We start from the raw sequence: 27479 nt of genomic DNA, 5'->3' as shown, positions 1-27479 counted from the left end.
CATGACAATCCATTCTTTCTTTAAAAATGACATTTATATAAAGATTATGAAAAATCCCTCTATAGTCATTCAAGGTAAGTCCTACAGCTTTTACGGTTTTCTTTTTCTCTTCGAAAAGACTAAATCTCAACATACTGAAAGATGAAGTCAAGATGTCTAGATAAGTATCATTGTCATGCGAGAAATGCAGAGCCCCGTTCCCTTTAGGAGATGGGACCGTGTACAGCTCTTGATATTTGAAGAAAGCCTTCACACAGCAATATCCATTCCAACTCAAAACAAGCCTGTGAAGTCAGCAAGGCTAGAATCCTTGTTTCTGGGAATCCAGCTGTTAAGAAACTTCTAGAATCAGGGTAATCAAGGGAGTCAGAGACGCCTGGCTTTTAATTATTGGCTCCAGCTCTTCCTACTTCCCAGCTATCACCTTTTGTAAGCAAGCAGATGGTGAGCAAGGCTTATCCACAGAAGCCCTGTTTCATGACAAAACATCTGAGGGGTACAAAGTCTTCAGTGTACACAAAAAAGTCTATATGAGAAAAATAACAAGTTATGGCGCTTTAAAACTTTTTAATAATTTCTAGCCTGGATGCAAAATATTTTTCAGTGTTATCTTTAGAAGATGGGAAGAAAAAAAGTATGTGTTAGGAAAAGGGCATTCCAGAAACAATTCTAAAAGCTTTGTATCCGTAATGCAAATGCAAACAATGCAAAAGCTTAAATACATGTATCTTTACAATCCCCTAAATCTGAATGCCACTTCATTCTTCTCAGGCTGGAGACATGATTAAAAACTGTGTGCTGAAATAAAGATCTAGCTACAGTGTTCATAGAACTTCACAGAGTCAAGAGAGCATGAACTTGGAGCACGTCCAGGACTAACAGGGAATTTGCTCCTCTGGATTATTATTTCAAGTCCCTAAGCAAACTTCTTTTAAATCACTAGTTCAGCATTGCACTTAATACGGGCTTTCTTAAAACAGTAGTTTTCAGTATTTTTTTGCTTAACAGCGGGATTCATTGTTCAAAAGGAATCAAATGCTAAAGCCTAGCATAGATATGATCAAGATAAAAAGCAAGCCAGCTCTGTTTGCCTGCTGAGAGCAGGGAAGGAGCAAGCCCCCCCCCCCCCCACCGCACTCTCTGGCTCCTCCTTGGCCACTCCCACCCTCCAGAGACCAAAGGATACCAGTTATAGCCTCCTCCCTTCTCCAAAAGCCATGTTAGCCCATGATTTAGCTATAACACGACAGAAGGAGGAGAAGGAAAGAAAACCGGGGAAAGACCCCGGAGGCCATCTAACACTGGAATTTGGCTCAAGGAAGAAGTGAGACCTGAGTTAACTTTTGCCTCATAATAGCTTCAATATATACTTTAACTTCTCAGTTACTCAGGAGCATATTAACTGGCCTGGGAATTCAGCATATTTGTGGGAGGGAAGGTGGGCTGCTGGATAATCAGAGGTAACCCTCAATGTCAGTCAAGACAAGTCTGGATTGTCTGTTGACAGCTGCTCTGGCTTCGTGGAGCTTGGAGTCACCCACTTACCAGCCTCCGAGAGGCAGCCCCAGCCAGGTCTCACTCTGGGAGAACCACCAGAGCCAAGCATCCTAGAGGCTGCCTCATTAGAGGGCCTCCGTGGCAGGGGGTTTGTCCAGGTCCCTGCTAGGCCTCACCCACGGTTACCCTGGCCCAAGCAATCTAGAATCAGAATTTCAACAGTGGTATGGGGTTATCTCTTCCCCATTCCACCATCTGTACTAATATCAATTTTCTATCCATCTATGTGCCTCCTGTCTCTCCAATGGGCCCGAAAGATCCTAGAAGAGAAGAGTCCTCTTAGGCTACCCTGTCTCCCCTGTTCTCCTAGCACAGGTCCTGGTCATGGGAGGCATTTGGTAAGTAGTGATTGATGGGACAATTGAATCCAAATATGGCAGTGGGGGAGGGCGATACCTTCAGCAAAGAAAACGAATAGAGCAAATTTGAGGCAGTTTATGGAAATGACAAAACACAAGACGTATGAAATTGTCAGCTGCACAAGAGTGTACAGACTATAAAAGTTTGTCTGAAACCTGATGGATGTGAGGGGGACCTTCACTATTCCTTCAGCTCACACAGGACTGTCTGTCTGAGTACACATTCCTTTTTATGTTTCAACTATGTCTAGTAGGACTCTGATACAGAACATTAGCCACGGTGCTTCATGGTCAGAGCAAATGAAGCCCCGAGAATCCTAGGACTTGAGCAATATGGTAGAAAGTGTATGAGGGATTTGGGCCCAAGGACTTAAAGCCCCGTTAGCAACTGAAATGGTGCCCGACACTTCCAACTCTGTAGCCTAGAGTGTCACCAGGAGCTAAACTCTAAAGGATAAAATATTTAAACTAATAGAAGGTTCTTCCCTCCTCTAACGAGGTTGCCCCGTGGCCCAGGGATGACAGTGAATGGACTATGGGCCTACTGAGTCCTGGCTGAGGGCAAATCCTGAGGGAAGGTTTTCATGACCTCCAGGGAACTCTCAGGGCAGAGGTGAGGCCAGAATATCGGCACGAGTCACGGAAGTCACCCTGACAGTGTTCAGAAGCTGCCACTCATCACTGTCCTCCAACATGGGTCAAGAGGGGTCAGTCCTATAACAAGAATAAACATGAGTCAGAGTCAGGTGGGCCATTAGTGTCATGGCGGCCAACAATCTCATCACAGAGCAGCACTGCCAGGTAATCCAGAATCACGAGGTTTCAAACAGGGAAGTCTTCAGCAGGGCCACATGTAGAGTGGAGGAGGTACCCAGAGCTGTTAGCTAGCCCCATGACCAGACTAGAAATTCTTAGGTCTTAAAGGTTCTTGATGGTTAGGATAGCTTAGATCTGTTGGAGGCAAATGACTCCCCATACCTTGGCCCCTTGACCTCCAGAAAGGTTCCATTTCCTTATCTGTGATCAGTCATAATACTGTGTCCAAAAATGGTTGAGGGTTGAAAGAGGTAATACACAGAAAACAGTTAAGAGTCTGGAACACAGAGAGTACTCGGGAAATGCTAGCTGTTAGTCCTTATTGCCCTCCTCGTCCTCTGAGGCAACAGGTCTGAGCTCAGAAAACAAAATATATCCTCAAAGAACAATGCCATCATTTATGCAAGGCCATGTGCTAGGCACTATAATATAAAGTAAACCTATTTCATCACTAGCAGTTTTATTAAGAAATAATTTACGTGCCATAAATTTCACTCACTTCCAAGGGTATAATTCAATGATACTTCACTAAATCTACAAAGTTGGGCAATGACTACCACAACCCAATTTGAGATCATTTCCCTCACCCCAAAAAGATCTCTGTGCCCATCTGCGGTCACCCCCTCTCCTCATGTGCAACCCCAGGCAGCCACCAACCTGCTGTCTCTGACATTTACCTGAACATTTCCTACAAATGGATTCATATAATATGTCGATGTTTGCATCTGCCTTCTCTCATTTAGTAATTTTTGGTGGTTTGTATTTTAGCATGCATCAGTTTTTTGTTTTTGTTTTTGTTTTTGTTTTGCTGCCTGCTATTTGGTTGTACAAATAAACCATATTTTGTTTATCCATTTCACCCGTTGATGGACATTTATTGTTTCCAGTCCGGGGCTATTCTAAATAAAGCTGTTATGAGCATCTACCTACCAGTCTGTGTGTGGATATGTTTTCATTTCCATTGAGCCAATTGCTGGGAGGAGAATTTCTGAGTCACATGGTATATTCATTTTTAACTTCTAAGAGAAACTGTCAAACTGTTTTCATAAGTAGCTGTACCATTTTACATTTCTGCTAGCAATGTAGATGCATTCCAAGTCTCCATATCCCCTCCCATACTTGTTCCTCTCTCTTTGATTATAGTCGTTTCAGTGTGTGTGAAGCGCATTCTAGTTTTGATTTACATTTCCCTAATGACTAATCACATTGAGCATCTTTTTGTGGGCTTATTAACCATATTTTTTCGTGACATGTCTATTCAAATCTTTTGTCCATCTTATAATTATTTCTCTTCTCACTGAATGATAAGAATTCTTCATATAGTTCGGATTTAAGTCCTTTATGAGATATCAGATTTGCATAGATTTTCTCTGAGTCTGTGGCTTACTTTTCATTTTCCTAATGGTGTCTTTTGAAGTGCATAAGTTTTTTATTTTGACGTAGTACAATTCATTTTTTTTCTTGTATGGATTGTGCTTTTGGCATTGTATCTGAGAAATATTTGCCCAACCCAAGATCACAAATATTTTCTTCTGAAAGTTTTATAATTTTAAGTTTTACATCAGGTTTGTGATCTATTTTGAGTTAGTGTTTTTGTATTGTGTGGTGTAGGAGTCCAGATTCAGCTTTTCAAATATGGCTGCCATTGTCCCGGAATCATTTGTTGAAAAAATTCTTTCCCCCATCAAATTGTCTTGGTACTTTTGTTGAAAACTTAGTTAACTGTAAATATAAATATAAATACACACACACACACACACACAGAATATATATACTCTGGACTCTTAATTCTGTTCCATTGGTCTATCTTGGAATCTACCCATTGTCTATCCTTAGGCCTGTACTACATAGTCTTAATTCTTGTGGCTTTGTACTAAGTTTTGGTATTGAAAAGTGTAAATCCTCCAACTCACAGGATTCTTTTTTTTTTAAGATATTATTTATTTATTCGTAGGGGGGGGGATAGAAAGAGAGAAAGCACGAGCAGTGGGGGCAGAGGAAGAGGGAGAAACAGGCTCCCCATTGAGCAGGGAGCCCGACATGAGACCTGAGATCATGACCTGAGCTGAATGTAGACACTTAACCAATGGAGCCACTCAGGTGCCCCTACAAGTTTGTTTTGGTTGTTTTGGGGCCCTTTGTATTTCCACATAAGTTTTAGGACTAGTTTGTCAGGTTCCTGATGTTGCAAAAACAGGACTGCTGGGATTTTGATAGGGGTTAAAATGACAATTCTCTCCAAATTGATCTATACTGAATCTCAACGTGGTGAGAATTACCATCTTCATAAGAGAATTGCAGTCCTAGGAGTCCCAGGATGAAACTCATAGGGAAACTCTCTTGGGGAGGCACCCTAGGATAGATGCTACAAAATTGACAATTTAAACCGAATCTCTTCCTCCCTTGCCTGCCAAGGAGGGGGGAAATAAAATTCCCCAGGACCTAAGTGGTTAGAGGAAACCATACTTATTTTGACACTGACAGTCGATAACTGATCACTAAGATCTCTGCTGTGTCACAAGACCCTGAGGTGTGGCTTCCTGAATACGATTCACTCACATAGAATTGATACGGAAGAACCTATCAGAGATAAAACTTATTGGCTTTGCATGAAACACACAGAGTTTGAGTTTAAACTCAAAATAAGTTTTCATTTATTTCATCAATATGTCTTTTGTAATGGGGATGCCTGGCTCAGTTGGTTAAGCAGACAACTCTTGATTTTGGCTCAGGTCATGGTCTCCAGGTCCTGAGATTGAGCCCCACCTCGGGCTCCGCAGTTGGTGGAGAATCTGTTTGAGGATTCTCTCCTTCCCTTTACCCCTCCCCCTGACTCGTGCTTCCTCTCTCTCTCTCTCTCAAATAAATAAATAAATCTTTTAAAAAATAGGTCTTCTATGGTGAACTACCTAAAAGATACGGTGAACTGCCTAAAAAATTATTATAGAAGATGAGGCCAAAGGGCCAATACTAAGACTATGCTATATTGTACTTGAGGTATGCACAATAGATCTGTCTTCATCAGAGAATTTTATACTTTAAAATGATAAACTATAAAAGAATGGAGCTAACATTCTCCCCATTTGGTATGATCTCTTTCGGGTTTTTGTTTAGTTCTAAAAACAAGAATATTACAAGCTTTGAAATTCTTCATTTTCACCAGCTTGGGGAAAATTTTCCAAAAGTCAGTACTGTTTGAGCTGAAACTATTTCCAATCCAAACATATCTCTTGGCTGAGATAAATTATTTGATGGGTAATTCCCAAATGATTTTGATGGATAAAATTGTGACTAACCAAGCTAAAACAGCTCTTTGGTTTCAAAGTTTGCTACATACAAAGTTTGCTACATATATGTGTGTGTGTATGTGTGTGTATATAAGTACATGTATGCCGTATACACACACATGCATACATATACACACATGAAGCTCTGAAAATAACAAAAATGAGATAGGAGAAAATTTTTGGAAACAAATACGCTTATGATATAGGTTGTGATGGTGGTTTCATGGACATACACTTATCTTCTAATTCATCAAATTATAGGCATTAAATATGTACAGCACTTTGTATGTCAATCATATCTCAACACGGTGGTTTAAAAAACAAACATGAGTCAGGAACATCTCAGAGCTTGGGAAATATACACGTAGTTATGTCACTATTTTTAATATTAAAAATATGAGTACTTAAGAAAATAGAGGATTTGGGGTGCCTGGGTGGCTCAGTGGGTTAAGCCGTTGCCTTCGGCTCAGGTCATGATCTCAGGGTCCTGGGATCGAGTCCCACATCGGGCTCTCTGCTCAGCAGGGAGCCTGCTTCCTCCTCTCTCTCTCTCTGCCTGCCTCTCTGCCTGTCTCTCTGCCTACTTGTGATCTCTCTCTGTCAAATAAATAAAATAAAAGAAAAAGAAAATAGAGGATTTAATGGCCCAACATAATTAAGTCATTTTGGAAAATATGAATTTATTTCATTGAAGATATTATGCTACCTGGATAAGGTACCCAAAATTTTGAGTCTGTTGATAAAGCCAACCAGTTTATAGTACTTTGCTATATGACCCTTAGCAAACTAATACACTCGTATATCCCAAACTTAGAGCTGAGAAAGCTAACAATCTTGAAATGGCAAGGGACACAAACAAAAAATCTCCAGCAAAGCCTGCTCTCTCTAAATAAAAGAAAAGGGGCAGCCTAGCAGGGCAGAAAACTTTTACACAATAATCACTTTGGGGCACCTGGCTGACTCAGTCGGTTAAGCAACTACCTTCCGCTCAGGTCACGATCCCAGCTGGGATTGAGGCCCTGCAACAGGCTCCCTGCCCTGCAGGGAGTCTGCTTCTCCCTTTCCCACCACTGCTCCCGTTGCTTGTAATCTCAATCTCTCTCAAATAAATAAATAAAATTAAAAAAAAAAAAAAAACAATCACTCCAATTCAGCCAAACACCCCAGAAAGAACCGTAGCCCCACTCTCACCCCCACAAACAAATGTAGACAGAGAGCCCAGATTTCCAGCCTTATCCCAAACTCTCTACCAGAGTAAAGGAGAAGTTGGGTGGCAGAACTCGCATCCCCGTCAGGAGGTGATGAGGCATTCCCCCTCAGCAGTTTCAATGGAAACTACATAGGGAGCCCCCATGAAGCAGTAACAAGGCAACCCTAGTCCTCTCCAGTAAAGTGATAATCAGTGGAGGACATGGAAATTCAGGATACTTACCATGGCTCAGTGATGATGAGGTCACTCTCTCCCAACAGTGTCACTGGACTCCATGTAAGAGGCAGTAGTGAGGCTCCCTTGCCCCATCCAACCAGAATAGTATCAGCAAAAGACTACTGGGGAGCCAGAATTCCCACCCTTCTCAGCAGTGATGAGGAAGCCCTCTCCCTTTGTATTAACAGAGTCAACACCTCGACTTTTCACTACCATCTGGCAGTAATGAGGCTACACCCCAATTCCCTGCTCCAAAGTTGTGAGAACAGGCCTACCAAAACATAGCATTTAAATAAAATCCAGATTCTCACAATGTAGTGCCCCAATATTTAAGTTTCAATCAAAACTCACTTGTATCAAGAATCAGAAAGACCTCAACTTGAGAAAAGACAATCAGTAGAGGACAACAGCAAGAATGCATAGATGTTAGACTGATCTGGCAAAGATTTAAAGTAGCCATCATAAAATGACTCAGGAAGCAACTAGAAACATGCTTAGAAAAATGAATATATAGGAAATTTCAGCAAAGAAATGGAAGATAGGAAGTGAAACCAAATGGAGGTCTTAGAACTGAGAAATACAGTATCAAATAAAAACACAGCAGATGGGCCCTAAAGTAGAATGGAGGAGACAGAGGAAAGAATCAACAAACAATAGGAATCACCCAATTTGAACAACAGAAAGAAAATAGAATGGAAAAAAATCAACAGAAAAAAATCTCAGAAATACGTAAAACTCTAACAAAGGACCTAACAATTGTCTCACTGGGATCTTGAAAGAGGAAGAAAGGGCAGGGCTACAAAAGTACTCGTAGAGATAATGCCTGAAAATGCCACCAAAACTGAACCAACCCCAAACAAGATAAACCCAAGGAAATCTACCCTATGACACGGTATAGTCAAACTTACAAAAACTAAAAACAAAGAAAAAATATTGGAAGCAGGAAGAAAGAAACAAGACCCTGTCTATAAAAGGAAAACAATTTTAAGTAAGCAGATTCCTAATCAGAAAACATGAGACCAGAGGTAAATGACATAACATTTTCAAGTGCTGAAAGAAAGAACTATTAACCCATAATATTATAACCTGGTGAAAATATACAGGAATGAAGAGGAAGTCAAGTCATTCTCAGATGTAGGAAAACTAAGAGAATTGGTCATCATTAGATCTACCCTAAAAAAATTAAGGTAGTTCTAGAAACCAACTAACTAAGTGAATAAAAGGATGGATGGATGGATGGATGGATGGATGGATGAAAGATACCACTAAGCAAAATACACATTCTTCCAAAGTGCCCTCAGAATATATGTCAAGGTCACAACATGAGTCATCAAACAAACCTCATCAAATTTAAAAGAAACTAATTAATAGTATATTCTATCACCACAACAGAATCAAACTAGATATTAATAACAGAAGGAAACTAGAAAATGAATAGGAAAAGAAAGAACTGAAAATCAATAACAGGAAAATCTCCAAACAGTTGAAAACTAAACAACATTCTAAATAATCAATGGGTCAAAAGGGAAGTTTCAAGAGAAATTTTAAAATATACTGAACTGAATGGAAATGAAATGCAACATAAAATTTGTGACAAACAGCTAAAGCAATGACAAAAGGGAATTTTATAGACTACATGAACACATTAGAAAAGAGAAAAAGTCTCAAATCAATCATGTAAGCTCCTCTGTCAAGTATCTAGAACAAAAAGAACACACTAAATCCAAAAGAGGCAGAAGGAAGGAAATAAAAATGATGAGAGCATAAATCAATAAAACTGAAAGCAGAAAAACAATAGAGAAAATCAGGGAAACAAAAAGCTGATTCTTTTCTTTAAAAAAAAAATCAATAAAACTGACAGATCTCTAGCAAGACTGACAAAGGGGAAAAAAAAGAGGAAGAAGACACAAATTACCAACATCAGTAATGCAACAGGGGACATTACTGAAACTCTGCAGAAATCAAAAGGATACTAAGGGAATGCTGTGAACAACACTACTATGAAAGTCGTGAACACAAATATTTATGTGACAACTTAGTTGAAATGGACCAAGTTCTTGAAAAACACAAATGGCCACAACCCACCAATATCAAGTAGATCGCTTGAACAACCTTAAAACTATTGAGGAAAGTGAACTCATAATTTTAAAACTATCAAAAAAGAAATCTCCAGGCCCATGTGTTTTCACTAGGAAATTTTTTCAAAAGTTTGAATAAAAATGAACATGAATTCTGCACAATCTTTACCAGAAAATAGAAGACTTCCTAATTTATTTCTTAAGCTAACATTACCATGATCCCCAAGCTAGATAAAGACAGTCCCAAGAAAGTACAGACCAGTATCCCTTAAGAATATAGATGTAAAAAATCCTTAACAAAAGATTAGCAAATAGAATTCAGTAATCTTTAAAAGCAATTATATGTCATGATTAAGATTTATACCAGGAACTCAAGGTTGTTTCAATATGCAAATATTAATCAATGTAATCTGCCTAAAGACACAAGAAGACTAAAGAAGAAAAATCATATGCTCATATTGACTAATGAAGAAGTAACATTGGCAAAATTAAACACCATTTCATGATTTAAAAAACTCAGAAAAATAGTAATAGAAGGAAACTTTCTCAACTCAATAAATAACATTTACCAAAAAACCTATGGATAATATTTTACTTAAAAGTGAAAGAATGTTCAGGTCCACAGCAAGTATGTCCATTCCCACCATTTTTACAAACACAGTGCTGGAAATTTTAGCCAGTGTGATTAAGTGTAGAAAAGAAAAAAAGGTACCCAGATCAGAAACAAAGAAATAAAACACTCTATTTGCAGATGACATGATTGTCTGTAGAAAGTCCCAAGAAATCTACAAAGGAAGTCATAGAAGTAAGAGGTGAGGCCAGCAAGCTTACAGAACACAACAGAAACATACTGAAATCAATTGTATTTTTATATACCAGCAATGAACACCTGGACATTGAAGTTAAAAATATAATATCATTTACAATCATTCAAATAAATGAAAGTAGGTATAAACCTAACAAAACACATGTAGAACTTTTATACTGGAACACTGAGAAAGAAATGAAAGAATATTTAAATAAATGATAATGATGGGTTGGAAGACTCATAGGAAAGATTTCAGTTTTCCCAAAATCAATATATAGGTTTACACAATTCCTATCCAAACTTCAACAAGATTTTTTTGGTAGACATAGACAAGATTATTCTAAAATTTATATAGAAAGGCAAAGGAACTAGAATAAGTAAAGGAATTTGAAAAAGAATAAAGAAGATTCAGTCTACCCAATTTGAAGACTAAATATATAGGGAAAATAAGCAAGACATAAGACATGTTAAATTTCATACTTTATTTAAAAAATCAACTTTTTTTTTAGTAATCATCAAATTGTAAAATATACAAAAATGGATGATGGGCTTAAATGCAAAACTATAGGGGCGCCTGGGTGGCTCAGTGGGTTAAGCCTCTGCCTTCAGCTCGGGTCATGATCCCAGGGTCCTGGGATCGAGCCCCTTATCGGGCTCTCTGCTCAACGGGGAGCCTGCCTCCCCCTGCCTCTCTGCCTACTTGTGATCTCTGTCTGCCAAATAAATAAATAAATAATATTTTTTTTAAAAAATGCAAAACTATAAAATTTTCAGGACAAAAACATAGGAGAAAATTTATGGGACCTATGAGAGTTTTTACACATGAAGGGAAAACCGTCTATAGAAGGAAAAATTGATAAATAGAATTATCAATTTTAATTAGAATTAAAAACATTTGTGCTGCTAAAGGCCCTGTTAAGGAAAAAAAACAAAGTGCTGGAGCCCTGGATGGCTCAGTGGGTTAAGTGACCTCTTCTTGTTTTAAGCTCAGGTTATGATCTCAGGGTCATATAATTGAGCCCTGCTTGGGGCTTGGTGCTCAGAGGGGAGTCTGCTCCTCTCCCTCTCCCTCTGCCCCTCCCCCTGCTCACACTCTCACTCTCTAAATAAAATAAATAAATGTTTAAAGAAAAGGAAAAAAAAAACCTACTGGGAGAAAATATTTGCAAACTACCTATCTGAAAAAGAACTAGCATCTAGAATGTGTGAAAAGTTCTCCAAACTCAATAGCAAAAAAAAATCCAATTAGAATATGGGTAAAAGACATGAAGACACATTTCAGTGAAGAGAATATACAGACTGCAAATAGGCACATAAAAAGATGTTCAACATCTCTGGCCATTAGGGAAATGCAAATTAAAAACCACAATAAGGTATCACTACACATCTATCAGAACAGCTAAAAATTAAAAAATAGTGACAATATGAAATGCTGGCAAGAACACAGAGAAATTGGATCACACGGCTGGTAGGAATGTAAAGTGTGCCTCTGCTTTGGAAAACAGTTTGGCAGCTACCGTATTCGATGTAGCAATTGCACTCGCTGGCATCCATCCCAGAGAAGTGGAGACTTATGTTCACACACACACAAACCTAGCCATGAATGTTCATAGCAGCTTTATTCATAATAGCCCCAAACTGGAAACAACACAGATGTCCTTTCCCGGTGAGTGATTACAAAAATAAGCACAAAACGAAGTTCAGAGAGAGAAATGGTCCCCGCAGCAGGATCGGAGAGATGCCTGTCGTTGGCTGAGAAGGTGGAGAAGGGGGACCACAGAGCCCAGAAACTCAGGCAGCTTCTAGAACCTGGAAGAGATTTTCAAAGCAAAACCAGAGTCGGAACCTTTGCAGAACGGGACAAAGAGAAAATTACTAACGGGTCTTGGTAGAACTGGGCAGAGAGGAAAGACAATCGCTAATGCAGAGCTCATCTCCAACACGACATCTGGAGCGGAGTGGGCACTGCACTCCGCAGAGCCTCTCTTAATAAGGACGTCCCGGAGGGCGCTGGGCAGCAGCGCACACGCTCACCCTTGTCCGGGGCACCTCGCAGCTCCAGACTGGGTGGGCATCTTATTCTTCCGGTTTTCCCTCGCCGCGACCCGGAGTCGGGAAAGTATGTTACTGAAAAGTGACTTTGTAATGTCAAATGTCAACGCTCCTATCATTCAGTGCTTTCTGCAAGTCAAAAGACTTTTGGTAGACAGCAAAAGTCAAAAGACTTTTCAGAATTTTGGTGAACTTTTGTATTTTGTGCTTTTTCCAAAGAAGGGTATGTGTAAGTGAAAGAAGAACGGGGGGATAATGGGATGATGAGAGCTTTGGGAGTTGGGTTCTCTGAGGAACCGATGATGCTACCCTTGACTGTAACTGTGTTGCTGTTGCCATTGTTTAAGATTTTATTTATTTGAGAGAGAGAAAAAGAGAGCGCCCGAGCAAGGCGACTGGCAGAGGGAGTGGGAGAAGTAGACTCTCCGCTGAGCAGAGAGTCGGATTAGGGACGATCTCAGGACCCTGATATCATGACCTGAACTGAAGGCAGACACCTAACTGACTGAGTCACCCAGGTGCCCCCTGTAATTGTTTTTGTAAGCACAGTTTGATTTTTAACTCTAAAATTAGATGGTCACATAAATTCACCCTAAAGCCCCCACTAGTTGGACTCAGCATATCATGTCCACTACAGACTTTCAAGAACCATTTATAGTACTCAGTTTTTAAAAATGACAGTGCTTTTTCAAAACGTGAATAGGCTTAAATAAGTTACATTCATATTTGCTGTTTATAATTGGTATCAGTGTAGCTTCTGAGTTATCCCAAAATATTATTTTTAAAAAGATTTTATTCATTAATTTGACAGAGAGCACGAGCAGGGGGAGCAGCAGGCAGGGAGAGGGAGAAGCAGGCTCCCCACTGAGCAGCCCAATACAGGGGCTCGATCTCAGGACCCCAGGATCATGACCTGAACTGAAGGCAGATGCTTAACCGACTGAGCCACCCAGATGCCCTCTGAAATATTAACTCGTAACTGTTTCTCCTATTCTCAGTTTTAAAAGAAAATCCAAGACTAAGTTACCAAGCAATCTTAAACATCTTCTATAAAACTATTCTGCTATAAATCATGTGACTAAACACTATTAGAAACAATTCTAAAGAAAACAGGGCACATCCAAACCATGGAATAGTAGTCAGCAATAAAATAAACCAACCAATTCATACAAAACCTAGAGGACCCTCCTGGGAATTATGCTGAGCGAAAAAAGCCAATCCCAAATAGTTACACTTCGTTATACAGCAAAACTTTCTTGAAATGACAAAATGACAAAACCAAGTTAGAGGTTGCCCTGGGACAAGGAGGGATCAAGGGTAGAAGCGGGGTGGGTGTGGCCATACACGGAGCCCATGATCATCCTGGTGATGACCTGTACCTTGACTGTGTCAACGTCAACATCCTGGGTGTCCTAGGAGGCTGCAGTACAGGTCTGAAAAAGTTAATGTTGGGGGAACTAGGCAAAGTGTACATAGGATCTCTCTGTATTACAACCACATTTGAACCTACAATTATCTCACAATAGAAAGTCTAATTTTTTAAAAAAGGTAGCTATTCTGAGCTCTCCATCTGTTCGAAAACAGATGGCAGGCTGAATTTGACCCACAGGCTGTAGTAGTTTATTGAGTTTAATGCAAACACCTAGAAACACTATGCGTTCATTTAATGGTGTTTGAGATGCTATATGCTGTCAGTTGTTATTCTTATACTTACTGTAGTGGATTTCTAGAGGGAGATGTCCATTCGCACTCCTGACTTGAAAGGGATACAAACAGCGGGTCTGCAGCCTCCTCTGGACTTGGTGTTCAAACGCCTCTGTTCTTGCTTTCCTATCAGCATCCTGAGCTCGGGTCTGCTAAGCCAGTTACCATGAATCTGTTTGCTTCCCCATCTTCCCAAATGTCCTTCCTCTTAATTCCGCTCACTTTCTCTTCATCCTGGTTCATGGTTTCACCATTAGGAGGGAGCATGTGCTCAGCTCACTGTCATTAACCAGAGGTCTTTACTCAAATAATCATAGTGGGAGCCCACACATCAGGGACACATGCAGTTGTAAGGGTTTTAGCATGACAGCTGGCCTTGACATCATTCTTACCCAGAAGAACAGGGATGTAGGCATATGCCCCAACCCGTGGTTCCTTCATGGACGGGGACTCAAATCGTCCCGCTGGATGTAGCTTAGATGAGTTCTTATCATTACTGCAGGTGGTAAGACTAGAAGGCAGAGGGGGTCAAATCCCCAGATGAACTTGAAGGAGGAAGTACAGTAAGACATCCTTATTTGGATGTGGAATTTTCTTCAAAATCCTTTTTCTCCTGCTTTCTGTTCTGTTTTGCTAATACCAACATTTGGGGCCCATTCCCAGGTGCAGGCTGGAGTCCTGATCTTAGCCACTTAATCAGAATCTGTGAGGGTGCTGTGCTGCAGGAAGAGGTAGGCGAGTGAACCAGTAACCCCTGTAGACCTTTCTAGAAATATGAACATTTATAGTTTTATGGAAATGTCCTCTGAGTTCCAGGTAGCAAATTTAAATGTCAGCAGCAAGATAAACACCAGCCTGGGGAGATGCTCTGTGGAGGGAGAGCTTCCGATGGGGCAGACTGACGATGTGGGGGCAAAGACAGCTAAGCACAGAGCTCCTGGGAGCTGTTGGGGAGGAGCTTGGCCTCTGTTTGGGGCCTGTCAGGACAGATATGCAACCTGCCTCAGGCCAGGCCACCCACTGAAATAAGGGGAAAGTTGGGATATGACCTTACACCCTTACAGGAGTAGTACATTTCCTCAAGGTCACGGCTCACCTTGGATGTTCGAATGAGGGGATTAGGAACTGCAAAGAACTACTTCGTGTTATCTGTTCTGTTTGACATTTTGCAGGATCAACACATTATTGAGGTATGCATTTATAAGTGAAGCAAGGACTTACAGCATGTTTTTTAAGTTGTGCCAATTTGACAGGTAAGATGGGATTCTAATGTTACTTCAACAGAAGTACCTTTGTTTATAAAGTTGTGCTTTTCCTCCCCATGGACTTGCTAGACATTTGTATTTTTCTTTTGTGAATCAAGTGTTCTCTCACCTATTTGAAAATGTTTTCTGGTCACCTCTGTTAGTTCCTGAGAAAATAGGGTTAACAAGACAAGTTCCTTTCCCATTTCGTTGAGCTCATGATTTAGTGGAAGTAGACAAACATTAAATAAGTGAGTAAGTAACATAATTTTGGTAAATGTTTCTGAAACTTAAAAAAAGCCAAGAATTTGATATAGAAGAGTCAAGTTATTTTATTATGTGCGGGTCTTCTAAACCTTTATCTTTTATGCACTTGCTCTGTCCTGGGCTGGGGAAAAAAAAAAAAAAAAAAACTCCACTTACTAGTTTGTTTCTCTCTGTCACCCCTGGTACTTTTTCTAATTTCTGTTAAGAAAAACTTGATCATTTTACCTGGTGTAGGCACTGTGGAAGAGAGTATGGAGGTTCTCAAAAAGTTAAAAACAAAACTACCATATGACCCAGCAATTGCACTCATAGTTATTTATCCAAGAGAAACAAAAATACTGATTCGAAGGGGTACTTGCACCCTGATTTTTCTGGCAACATTATCACCCATGGCCAAACTATGGAAAGAACCCAAATGTCCATCTGCTGATGAATAGATAAAGAAGAAGTGGTGTGTATATACAATGGAATAATATTCAGCCATCAAAAAAGATGAAATCTTTCCATTTGCAATGACATGGATGGAACTAGAGGGAATTATGTGAAGCGAAGTTAGAGAAAGACAAATACCATATGATTTCACTCATATGTGGAGTTTAAGACAAAACAGATGAACATAGAGGAAGGGGGGAAAAAAGAGAGGGAAGCAAACCATGAGACGGTGAATGATGGGAAACAAACTGAGGGTTTATGGAGGGAGGGAGGTGTGGGGGGAGGGGCTAGATGAGGACGGGACGGGTGTTAAGTAGAGGCCTTATGGTGATGAGCACCTGTGATGTATGGAAGGGATGAATCACTCAATTGTACTCCTGGAACTAATATTACACTGTATGCTAACTACAATTTTAAAACATACACACACACACACACACACATATACATACACATATATATTCAAATTATTATAAGAAAAATTTGATCATTTCATACATATTCATAACTTTTACATCTCCATCTTGAATTATATACTCTATCTTTTTTATGCTTTTTGTTCCCATTCAGCTTCACAGTGAGGTTGCGAATACTGCTTTCTTCTTGTTTGCCAATTTCATGTTCTCCTATTTCTTGATACAAATATTTAAGGCTATAAATTCTCCTCCCAGCACTGTTAACTGTACTGTCATTTTCTGCCTGTACCACTGATCTACCTTTTGCCCATCCTTTTAGTTTCAGCGGTCTCAAATCACTTTAAAAGGTATCTTCTTTCTATGATGTGCACTTGGGTTTTCCTTATAATCCTACCTGAGGCTATTTATTTAAATAAGTATATCCAGGCCCCTTACCTTTAGAGGAAAGACAGCTCTTTGGTTTTGTCTCTGCCGTCATTTTACACTTTTTCTTTCCATCAATCCCACCGATCCATTTTATATTCCATCGCTTTAAAATAATTTCCAAGATGGGACTTACTTCCTTTGCTCATGTAGGTGTTCTGATCATTTTAAAGGTTTTTATTTTGTCTTACCTTTAAGTGGTTACCTTAATTTATTAATTCCCTTTTCATTAGTATTGGTCTAATAGCACCATATAAAAACGACGACAGGGCACCTGGGTGGCTCAGTTGGTTAGGCGTCTGACTTTTGATTTTGACTGAAGTCATCTCAGGGTCATGAGATCGAGCCCTGGGTCAGTGTCTGTGCGGTCTCTGGGGCCTGCTTGAGACTCTCTCTCCCTCTCCTGCTGCCCCTTGCCTGCTCATGCTTCTCTCTCAAAAATAAAATTAAAATAAAATAAAATAAAATAAAATAAAATAAAATAAAATAAAATAAAATAAAAACAATGACAAAACAGTATGCTTTTACTTCTTCATACTCTCCCTTCCACTAAATTAGCTGGTTGTATTATTTCTACTTAATCTTTCAGTACTTACCCTTATACTTCAAATTCTAAACTTCAAATAATTTTTACTCCTAATAACGATGGCAGGAAACTAGAACTCTTAGGCCACTTCTTATCTTCTCCTCCCTCCCTCCAACTTCTGTTACAAAGCGTTTGTATCTGTAACTTCCACCCTCGATCCTTCTTCGTCTTAGAGCAAATTCTTCTGCTCTTAGTTCCTCCATTTAATCTCCTGTTTAGACTTGATCCTCCTGTAGCTTCTTCACAAAACGCTCATGAGAGATCTATTCCTTAATTTTCCCATGTTTGTGTGCATTACATTCACACAGAAGTGGTAGTCGGATTGATACATTCCTTTACTGGAATGGACACTTATCAGGAATAGGTGTCTGTTTCGTTCATTGGTATATTTCAATGCCCAGGACCGTACCCAGCATCCAGCACCTTGCACTATAAATATTTGTTAAATGAACGTACAAAGGAAAAACACGAAAGTGGTCTTGGTTTGAGCTTTTGCCTCTTGAGAATTTTGTCAGCATCAATCTTCTAGTGCTAAATGCAAAAGAGGAGACAACTGAGTCCTGATTTCCACCTCCATAACAATCTACTTTTGGTTCTCAGCAATCTGACCTTGAGGTGCCTAGGTGTGGGGTGTGTGTGTGTGTGTGTGTGTGTGTGTGTGTGTGTGTACCTTGCTTGGAATTATTGAACTTCTTGAATCCGTGGGTTTATATTTTTCATCAAATTTGAAAAATTTTAAGCCAATTTTTATTAATGTTCCATGTGTGCTCTTAAAAAATATTCATTCTCTGTTGAGTAAAAAGATCTGTATTTATCTACTAGATCAAGTTGATTAATTTTATTATTTATATCTTCTATCTTTGCAGCTGATTTAGCCCTTCCTGAAAGGTGTCTCTTAAAATCTCCCATGAAAACTTTTTATCTATTTCTAGTATGTCCATGGTCACTTTATCTATTTTGAAGCTATATTGCTAGAAACATACATATCTATGATCAAAATATCATTATTATGATACTAGTATATGTCATCCTTTGCCCCTTATGGCATGCTCATTTTATAATTGTTTTGCTGATGTTAAAATTATTGCCATGGCCAGTCTGAGAGGACTGTGTGAGACAGGGAATTTCAATGTTTCTAGAAAATCTGGGTGGATGAATGGGTGGGAAGAATTTCAGCTGAGCCTGTAAGGCAGTTAGAGGCAGTGGTATCTCAAGGTGCCGGGGCTTGCAGGAGTCCACAATGGTTCTATGCATTCACTCCAGTCCACGTGAGCTGATGACTTGCGAGTCAGGCCTAATCCCAAAAGCTTAACATGCTTTCTCAAAGAGGTGATCAGCATGTAGGCGGCTGTGCTTTATTTCAGTTGGAAAAGGAGTATGCCCAGGTGGAGACAGGTGTCTTTCCTAGGAAGGTTCAAAGATAGATAGCTTCATATAACAACGGGGAGGCCCACAGCGAGGGAAGGTGAGAGATCCTTACCCATGGCAATACTGCGCATCCCAAAGCTCACTCTGGTCTACTTTCCTTAGGTTATTACTCAAGAGCTTAAGGGATTAAAAGCTTTTTGAAAAGACTGGCTCCTTTCCAGAGGACTGGCAGGCTGGGACCTAATACAGATGACCCAATCCAAATAAACTAAAGTCGGAGACATTTTCCTTGTGGAATAATGAGAAAATACTCAGAATAGAAGAGGACAGACTGGATACTAATCTGCACAGAGCCTCCTAAGGAAAATTAGGCCTGACGCAGTGCGTGAAGCAAATCCCACATACGTAACTGCTCTTCCTTGATCTTGGAAGCCTGGGGGTAATGGGACAAGAATCCAGAGGACGGGCAAACCCTCAGCCAGTTCGAGTACAAATATCCTGAAAGGGTCAAAAGGAAACTACTCATATATTTCCTTGATCTTAAGATTCTGTATCTCTTTTTTCATGCTTCCCCAAGTCTGTGGCAAGTAGACTGTAGAGAACATAGAATTAGAGATGGCTCCAGGGCGGGCGGGGGGGGTGGGCGGGTGGATTGCATTCAAAGTAAGGCAGACATCTTCAGGTAGACAGGCCATGTGGGACATTTTCAGTATGAGGCTATAAAGGAACACACACACACACACACACAAATACATACACGCACATATAATACGATGGTAGACTTCCAAAAAGGAATCTAAGAGCCACGCTTTCAAGCGATTTCCTTCTCCTCCTACCTCCAACAGGTAAGTAATGATATGAGATCCTTTGTGCGGGGGAAGAGAAGGACGATCATCCCTTCCCCATCTTCCAAACAGCCCTAAGGCAGGGCCTGCAGCTCCAAAATACAGGTGAGTCTTACATACACTTCGTATCTCCTAAAGGACGCACGGAGGAAAGGGAGTGGGCTGCTCAGGCAAGGAATGAAAGCTGGTAGCTTCAGAACCAGGAGACACACAAATACATCTTGGTATCATCATTTTTTAAACCACATCGAGTGACAGCTTTTAAACCAATGACAGTGGTTTCGTTTCTATTCCCATTTCTACCCTGATTCTTCTTTGGGAATTTGCTCTTCAAGAAACGGTAGGCCGGGTAATGAGGGCCCTGAGAGCCAGGAGCTCAGATCCCGCTGCACACACCCAGCATGACTTTCTGTGAAACTCCTAATAAATCATTCAGTTTTGCCTTGAAGCCGCTGAATAGCTTGGAATAATGTGAAAGCTGGTGTCTCAAATCATTACCGGGCCACCCACCCGGGAGTACTGTTTATCCTGGGAATCATTAAATCCCAGCTGCCATACATTGGCATCTCCTCCCGGCCAGGAGGTGGTTCACATCAAAGTTGTGTTAACTTTTAAAAGTCCATTTTCAGCCTGCTTTCACCAAGCCTGTCTGGTAATTGCCTTCTCTTGAAAATCCAGATCAAATCCACTAGGCCCCCTGACAGACAACAAAGAGGAAAACAGTGAGTGGAAATGAGAGCCAATTGCACCTAAAGGATCTGTTACGTGGTGGCTGGTGGGGTGTCGGCCAGCATGGAGAGCCTCGGGGGGCAGGCCTCGATGTACGTTCTGTGAGGTTTGACGGGGAGGAAGGGAATGGCCACTTACTGAGCATCTACAACGTTCCAGGTGCGATGTCAGGCCCTTTTCCTATTTACCCTCCCAACATCCTCCACACAGTAAAATGAACGTTCCTTGATTGACTTGATCATGGGTCACCTGCAGCTCAGGTTATGGGACCTGACTGAGGTCATCTGGTGAGAAAGTGGCTAAGTGAGGCGTTCCCATAGTGCGTGCCCTTCTCACACCATACCCCCAAATGTCCTAGGCAAGAACGCCAAAATGTTGTGATACGAGACCCACAAGACAGATGTTTCTCCTGGATTGCTCCGGGGGTGAGGGTCCTAGCCCGGCAAGCAACAGACGAGAGACTGAGCGGGCTGTTAGATACGCAGTGGCCAAAGCTGATCTCATGGCCTGTTGGTCTAAAGATGGCGTCTGCAGATGTTCGAGACAACTGTGACTGATAAGGGCTGTTCACACACACCTGGGCAGGAAAGGTTTCTTTAGACGCGGAGAATGACAAGAAGGAAATCAGTATTTATTAAGAGGCAATGGATCTTAATGACGAAGAGCACAGACGCTGGAGCTGGACTGTCTGGGCCTTAATCTCATGTGCTGTCTTGCCGCAAAATGACCGAGCATGTGTGCCTAAGAGGGTGGCTGGCACGGGGGTGGCAGAGACGGATGGGTGGGGGTGGCCATTTGCTGGCGTGCCAAAACTGGCCAATAGCTCCATGAGGTGCACGGATTATTCCATCTTTGTGTATTTGGAAACAGCCCATAACTAAAGCATAAAAACAAACACACCCAGGCTTCTCCACCCACTTGTTGTCAGATACTGACAAGTTTCTTGGCCTGCCTCAGTTTACTCATCTGTAAAACTGGGTACTGATGTCCCTGCCTCCTAGGGCTGCATGAGAAATAGGAGTTAATGCATGTAAAATGCTGACTACTATTACTATTTATAGAGAAACCACTACGCCCCAGGAGCCAGACCTGGCCTTACAAATTTACTATTTCCAACTGATTCCTCCCATCCACCCCACGAGGCAAGATAACCTCCACTTTCACAAGAGGAAGTGGACTCAGAGGGTTCTGACAATAAAACCTGCGTTAAGACCCAGGTTTGCTGGATAAGCCTTGTTTTCTGCCAGACCGGCCCACTTTCTGAGAAGTAACTTGACCAGTTATTAAAGACAGGGAAACTGAGACTTGGTAGGCTTCCTGAGTTCTGAGGATAGGCTGGGACTAAACACAGACCAGGTGATCATGTGACACATGGCCTGGGCTCTTTCTAGCAGAGTGGGTGTGCTGTCCTTGCAGCATCCTCCACACCCCCTCTTGGGGCAGGAGCGGGCACAGCTCTGCGTCTCCATGGCTCTGTGGCCACTGTGAGGAACAAGGATGCCTTTATTTTTTTTTTAAGGTCTTTTAAAATTTATTTATTTGACAGAGAGGGAGAGATCGCAAGTAGGCAGAGATGCAGGCAGAGAGGGAGGGGGAAGCAGGCTCCCCACTGAGCAGAGAGCCTGATATTCGGCTCAATCCCAGGACCCTGAGATCATGACCTGAGCCGAAGGCAGAGGCTTAACCCACTGAGCCACCCAGGAGCCCCAAGGAGGCCTCCTCTTTCCTCTGCACCTGAATGAGCAGGACCCTAGGCTGTGGCCTTCAGCCTTTCCCAGACCACAAGCACTGGGGCTCGGAACAGAACCAAACAAGGGAGAAAAAAATAGAAACCTAAGAAACACCATAGGCTAGCCGCCTCTGCATTTGATAAATATTTCAGTAAATCTCTTCCCAAGGCCATGGGCACCTGAGCGGGCCGCAGGCCACACAGCATCTCCCCGAGGCCAGTTCTCATAGAGGGGCCCACGGAGCTCTGTCAGCCCTTCTGAGGCCCAGGAACGCAGGACATCAGCTGGGGTCCTTCCTTTCAGTGGCTGTCTCATCTTCCTGAGGAACTCGCTCCAAGGGGCCCCAAGTCCCCAGTAACCGCCTGAGCCATCAGTGAGCAAGTCATGTAGTCACCATGATTAGAAAAGCACTTCTCTCCCCACAAACCACTCTGTAATCAGCAACGATGGGCGGCCTGACACCCTTACAATAGTCATCACGAATCTGACTTCCAAAAAGGGGTCACTCCATCGGGAACAGGTCTGGGTGCACAATGCCCTCAGAATACAATGCAGAACCTTTCTAGCAGGGCCAATTTGCATCAAAAACTCAGCTGGACTGCAAACAATTTGCATCCTTTCGGTGGGAACAGAACGGAGTCTGACCTTTCCCTCCAGGTCCACCTTCCCGTCGCTGTTGCCAACCGGTATAAAAAGCACTTGTAGTCATATGCCAATTAGAAATCTTCCTTTGCTCAAACAGACCAATTAATGGCACCCTGTCTGCCCCCTCTCAAGAGTCTCTCGATCTTCAACCGATCCAGACAAAAAGCAGAAGCCATCCTGGAAATGATTCAAGCAGGGAGCGATGGGGAGGTGGAGAAGGCTGTGGGGGGAGGGGGGAGAGAAGAAGGACACTGCCTCCCAGAGACGGTGCCCCCTGGAGACACACAGCACCTCCTGGCCCTTCCCTGAGAGCAAGGCCACCTCCTGGCAAAGCAAGATAAACATCCAGTTTAAGGCTATTATCTCCTTTATTCAAAAAATAAATATTTCACTTTTGAGTCGACATATTTCAAATCACATTAAGCACAGAGAAGAAATACAGTCCCTTTGGAAATTGTGAACACATGTAGGCAAAGAGTCATGTTCTAAACAATGGGGATGGGGTAAGCACTGATTCCAACTGATTCATGACCCAGAAGATTCCTCCTCTCACCAGGTTGAGCTACATATTGATTTCAGGAGCAAGAAAGAAACACACACACACACACACACACACACACACACACTGCTTTGAAGTCTGAAAGGCACATGAAGTGGACCATAAGGTGTATGGCACGTTCACTGATAAAACGTTCCCTATTCCCTCCCAGGGAAATTGGAGAAACTTTAATCAAGTCAAAGACCAGAGAAGACAGGGTGCTCCAGCCTGGAGCTCAGCATCAGGAAAATCTCTGAATACCAAAGCCATTTCTCTTTCGTTTTCCCCCTCCCGGGCTTCGGCTCCCTGCTGGGGGAGTTCACCCCACGCGCTCACTCGGTGATGGTGGGACGCGTGGCCACGTACACGAACACCACGATCAGAAGCACGACCACGGCCAGCGTGGGCAGCACCACCGTGGTGATCTGCTGTCGGGCCTCCTGCATGGCCTGCTTCCGCTCCTTCTTGTCCTTGGACGTCTCCTTCTTGGGCTTCCCTTTGAGCTGCCGCATCTTTCCTGGGCAATGCTGGGAGGGTGCGTCTGGAGAGGCTTTGGAAGGAAAGGCCACGCTCCTCTGGTCAAGGCACTGAACCTTCTGGGGAGAGAACGATGATTGTAAATAAATGGTGGGGAGGGAAAAGAAACTATAAAGGGAAAGGCAACTGCTAGCCTGCAGCTCAGAAGATAAGGTTGGGAGGAACAGGAGGGCTACGCAACAGTAGTCAGCCCCTCTGCATAGCAGGTGTGGGGGTGAGCTGGATATACCCTGGGGTCCCAGGTCCCTGGGTGAATTCCAGAGTGGGTCTCCCGCCTGCTCATACAGGGTCTCTGCACATGTGTGACATGGAAGGCCTGGAAAGCATGTGGTCTCCACTCAGAGGAGAGGCGGCACCTGCTTTCCTCACTGTTCCAAGGACCACAGCCTCCCCAGCCAAGCTGTAGTGGCGAGCTGCTGGCCACCTGCAGACTCCAGGCACGTGGCTCCCTCCTGCCCAAGCCATGGGCCTGATCATAGGCCAGCTCGGCCTCCCGGCAGCTGCAGAGAGCCCAGAGGCACAGGCTTCTCCATCTCTGGTCTGGTTCACTCATCTGTCATCTCCCCGAGCACCTCCTCTGTGCCAGCGACTGCTCGAGGAGCTGGGGACGAGGTGGAGGACACTATTAAACCCTCATGGCATGCATGGTCTGGGGGTGCCCCATGGCTTGCAGGCAGAGTGGAGCTACTGGTCAGACAGACAACAGAGGCCAGCTGAGCCTGCGGGCCGGCTGCCCACTCAGACTAGGATTCTGGTACATTCCATGCCCCAAGGAGGTCCTCAGGGGAATGAAGCCGTGCTATCAGGGGCCTAGGGATGAATTACAAACCCATGGGCAACTAAAGAGCAATAGCATCCGACAAGTTGGATGCTTAGCTTCGAGCAACAGCACTCCTTTGGCTGACGACGAGATCGCGAAGACGGCTGGCACCTCTCAGGGTCCCCAGAAAGGCCAGGGCACCAGGCTCAGGAAATGAACAGGACAAGGGAGCCAGTGCGGCCATAACCAGAGGCCAACTCACACCAGGTCACCACCAGGGCACTGCCACTGGAGCAAGAGATGCTGAGGCCACCGCCGCTGTCCCTGGAGACCAGGCAGAGCCACTGTCACTGTTCAGGATGAACTGTCGGGCGTGTGGGTTCTCTGTGCCACCAGCTCCCCGGCGCATCAGACTCGCCAAGCTGAGGCCCAATATACTCCCAGCCCAGCCTTTGAGTCTCTACAGTAGGTAGAATGTTCTCTAAACTCGACAAAGAGGTAGAGGCTAGGCACCAAAGGAGACATCTGTCCATCGTGGTATCCTGGGAGTAGCATGGTTAGAGGCTCTTGAAGGCAGAAGGGAGGTTCCTGCCATGACTCCTCTGACAAAGGGACTTATGTAACACGATCTCGTGTGTGCGGTTTTGTCCCAGGGCAATGGGTGGTCTGTCACCACGCTAACGAGGAAGATGGCGCTTACACCTAAGCAACCATGTTAAATGGCAGAATCTGGAAGGGGAACCCTGAGACAGAAGAGGTCTCATATGGAGACCTAACTGTTGGCTGAGGGATCCTCGTGTCCCACCACTCCTCTCATCACATATGGGCCCTGGGATTTTTGTCTGGATTACCCACTTTGGGCAGAGTTTCTTATGGTGCAAGGTGACTAATTTTCATGTACCAGCCAACGGCAAATATTAAAGTTCGGGGCAGCCCAATTTCTATTAGGCTTCTAAAAATACTCACTAGTACTCTCTGAACACCTGACAAGTGTAGGAACCCCTGGGTTTACCAGTTCTCCTTTTCAAGTCTTTTCCAGAACATTCAGACAGACCCAGGTCAAACACAGGATGTACCACTGATGTATGAAACAGCTGCAGGCAAGTCCCTTCGCCTCACTGGGCCTCACTGTCACGGGCTGAACAATCTGAGCGGCTTCTGACCGTGAGGACAAGAAAAGGCACACGACCATGGTGCTCTGGCCACCGAAGGGGCGCAAAACAGGCCACGAGCCAGACAGAGCAGCTTCCTCTCCCCACAACTCACCTGCCTGCCACCCCGGGCAGCCTTCCTGAGCGTCTCTATGTCCCCACTACCCCCACCACCCCAAGGAGAGGCTAAGAATGGTGGTGTGCCCTCACAGGGCCTAGTGAGGACAAGACGAGAACCTGTAACAGGGTGCGTGGCGTGGAGAAGGCACTCAATGCCCTTTAGCTGAGGGGACTAGGGCTGACCCCAATAGCCTGGGAGTCAGATGGAACAGGCTCGGTGCCCCCATTCGAGAGGTGAGGAGACCAAGGAGCAAGAGAAAAACTGTGCTGTCACTGGTCGCCCAGTTCGTGGGAACAGCATCATCGGGGGCAGCTTCCCCTGTCGGCTGGGAAACCGTAGTTGCTCCCTCCTCATCCTGGCCTCATGGAACTGTTTAAAAAGACACAAGCCATTAGCAGTCCTCCGAAGCACAGCTATTCCCCCCGTGGAGTCAATGGCCTGTCGGGTCAATGAGAAACGAAGGACCTGGTTGCCGCTCACAGGACCCCTCCTGGGCCGGGCCACGGGCAGGCAGCTCCGGGAGTCCAGTGTTCACAAGGGCCCTGGCTGCTCTGGCTGACGGCAGGGCCCTCACTTTGGTCCTCCTCTGTTAGCGGCTGTCTGCGCCCTCCCACATCAGCCTTCACAGGCAGCAGCCTCCGTGGTGACCGGCTCTTGACATCTGTGAGATGCATTCAGAAGTTCCTGGAGGCTTAGAAAAAAGGCCTCAAGTTGCCAGGAACAGTATGGTCTAGTCAGGATTTTAAGGACAAACACGCAGGTCTGGACTCTGGGCTCTCCAGCGGGCAGCCTCCCTGATTTCACTCACTGATGCTGTCTGTGAGCGTCAAACCACAGGCCCATGTTCATTCTGGGGCCAAGAATCAGGGAAAACATCTCTGAGATACACCAGAGGAGAGGGAAGGGGACCAGCCAGGTTGAAAGCGGGTATGATAGCAGAAGGAGGGGAAGGAACAGGGAAGAGAGTGGCAGACAGACCAGGAGAAGGCGGCCGAGGCCTGGTCATCCAGGGCCTCACGGGCCACAGGAAGGAGCCACGTTTTCATCCCAAGAGCAGCACAAGGCCCTGAAGGGCCTCACACAGGGAGGCGCGGGCTTTTAAAAAGCTCCCTCTGGCTGGTCTGCGATAAATAATAAATAATATAAATTTATTTTATATATTTATATAAATAAAAAGTATTTATTTATATTCTAAGTAACATAAATAAATAAATAAATAAAGGAGGCCCCTGGAATGGGCCAGGGTGAGAGGGGGATGGCTGTGCCCGGGGGACAGTGTGGCGACAGGGAGGAGGGTGGAGTCAGGCCATACATTGGGGGCACAACTGTCAGGCCCTACTTGTACACTGGATGTCACCTGAGAGGAAAAGGGGGTAAAAGCACAGGTGAAACTAAAGTTTGGAGCTTGAGCAACTGGCTGGCTGGAGATCCTGCTGAGGGAGAAGGCGCAGAGCTAGGGGGAAGGGGTGGATGTGAGAAAAAACAGTAGGTGCTCTGTTTACACCTAACCATGGGCGAGGATGCCTACTGGACATTGTCATGGAAATCCCAAGGAGGCGGCTGGGAGCCACGAGTCAGGAGCTTAGTCTGGGCTGCAGAT

At 43.6% G+C, this 27479-nt stretch overlaps 1 protein-coding gene and 1 long non-coding RNA gene across 6 annotated transcripts in view; both read right to left on the bottom strand.

The window, feature by feature from the left end:
- Positions 1-11931: 11931 nt before the first annotated feature.
- On the bottom strand, positions 11932-17338 carry LOC131839324 (uncharacterized). Its single transcript, XR_009356919.1, has 2 exons — positions 14098-17338; positions 11932-12140 (listed from the first exon to the last, which is right to left on the bottom strand). It is a non-coding gene; the product is annotated as an uncharacterized LOC131839324 (long non-coding RNA).
- Positions 17339-23121: 5783 nt separating this feature from the next.
- Positions 23122-27479, bottom strand: part of SMCO4 (single-pass membrane protein with coiled-coil domains 4) — a 59219-nt gene continuing 54861 nt past the window's right edge. For 4 of the 5 annotated variants that reach the window (XM_059186611.1, XM_059186629.1, XM_059186622.1 and 1 more), the window contains one exon: positions 23122-23897. In XM_059186611.1, coding sequence (XP_059042594.1) covers positions 23643-23897 — 255 coding nt within the window. In that variant the 3' untranslated portion in view covers positions 23122-23642. Of the gene's footprint in view, positions 23907-27479 lie in introns of all 5 variants that reach the window. The other variant, XM_059186647.1, reaches the window with a different exon arrangement.

The sequence above is a fragment of the Mustela lutreola genome, chromosome 1 (genome assembly GCF_030435805.1).
Source record: "Mustela lutreola isolate mMusLut2 chromosome 1, mMusLut2.pri, whole genome shotgun sequence".
NCBI classification, from domain to species: Eukaryota; Metazoa; Chordata; class Mammalia; order Carnivora; family Mustelidae; genus Mustela; species Mustela lutreola.
This window is presented reverse-complemented; position numbering and strand designations above follow the sequence as displayed.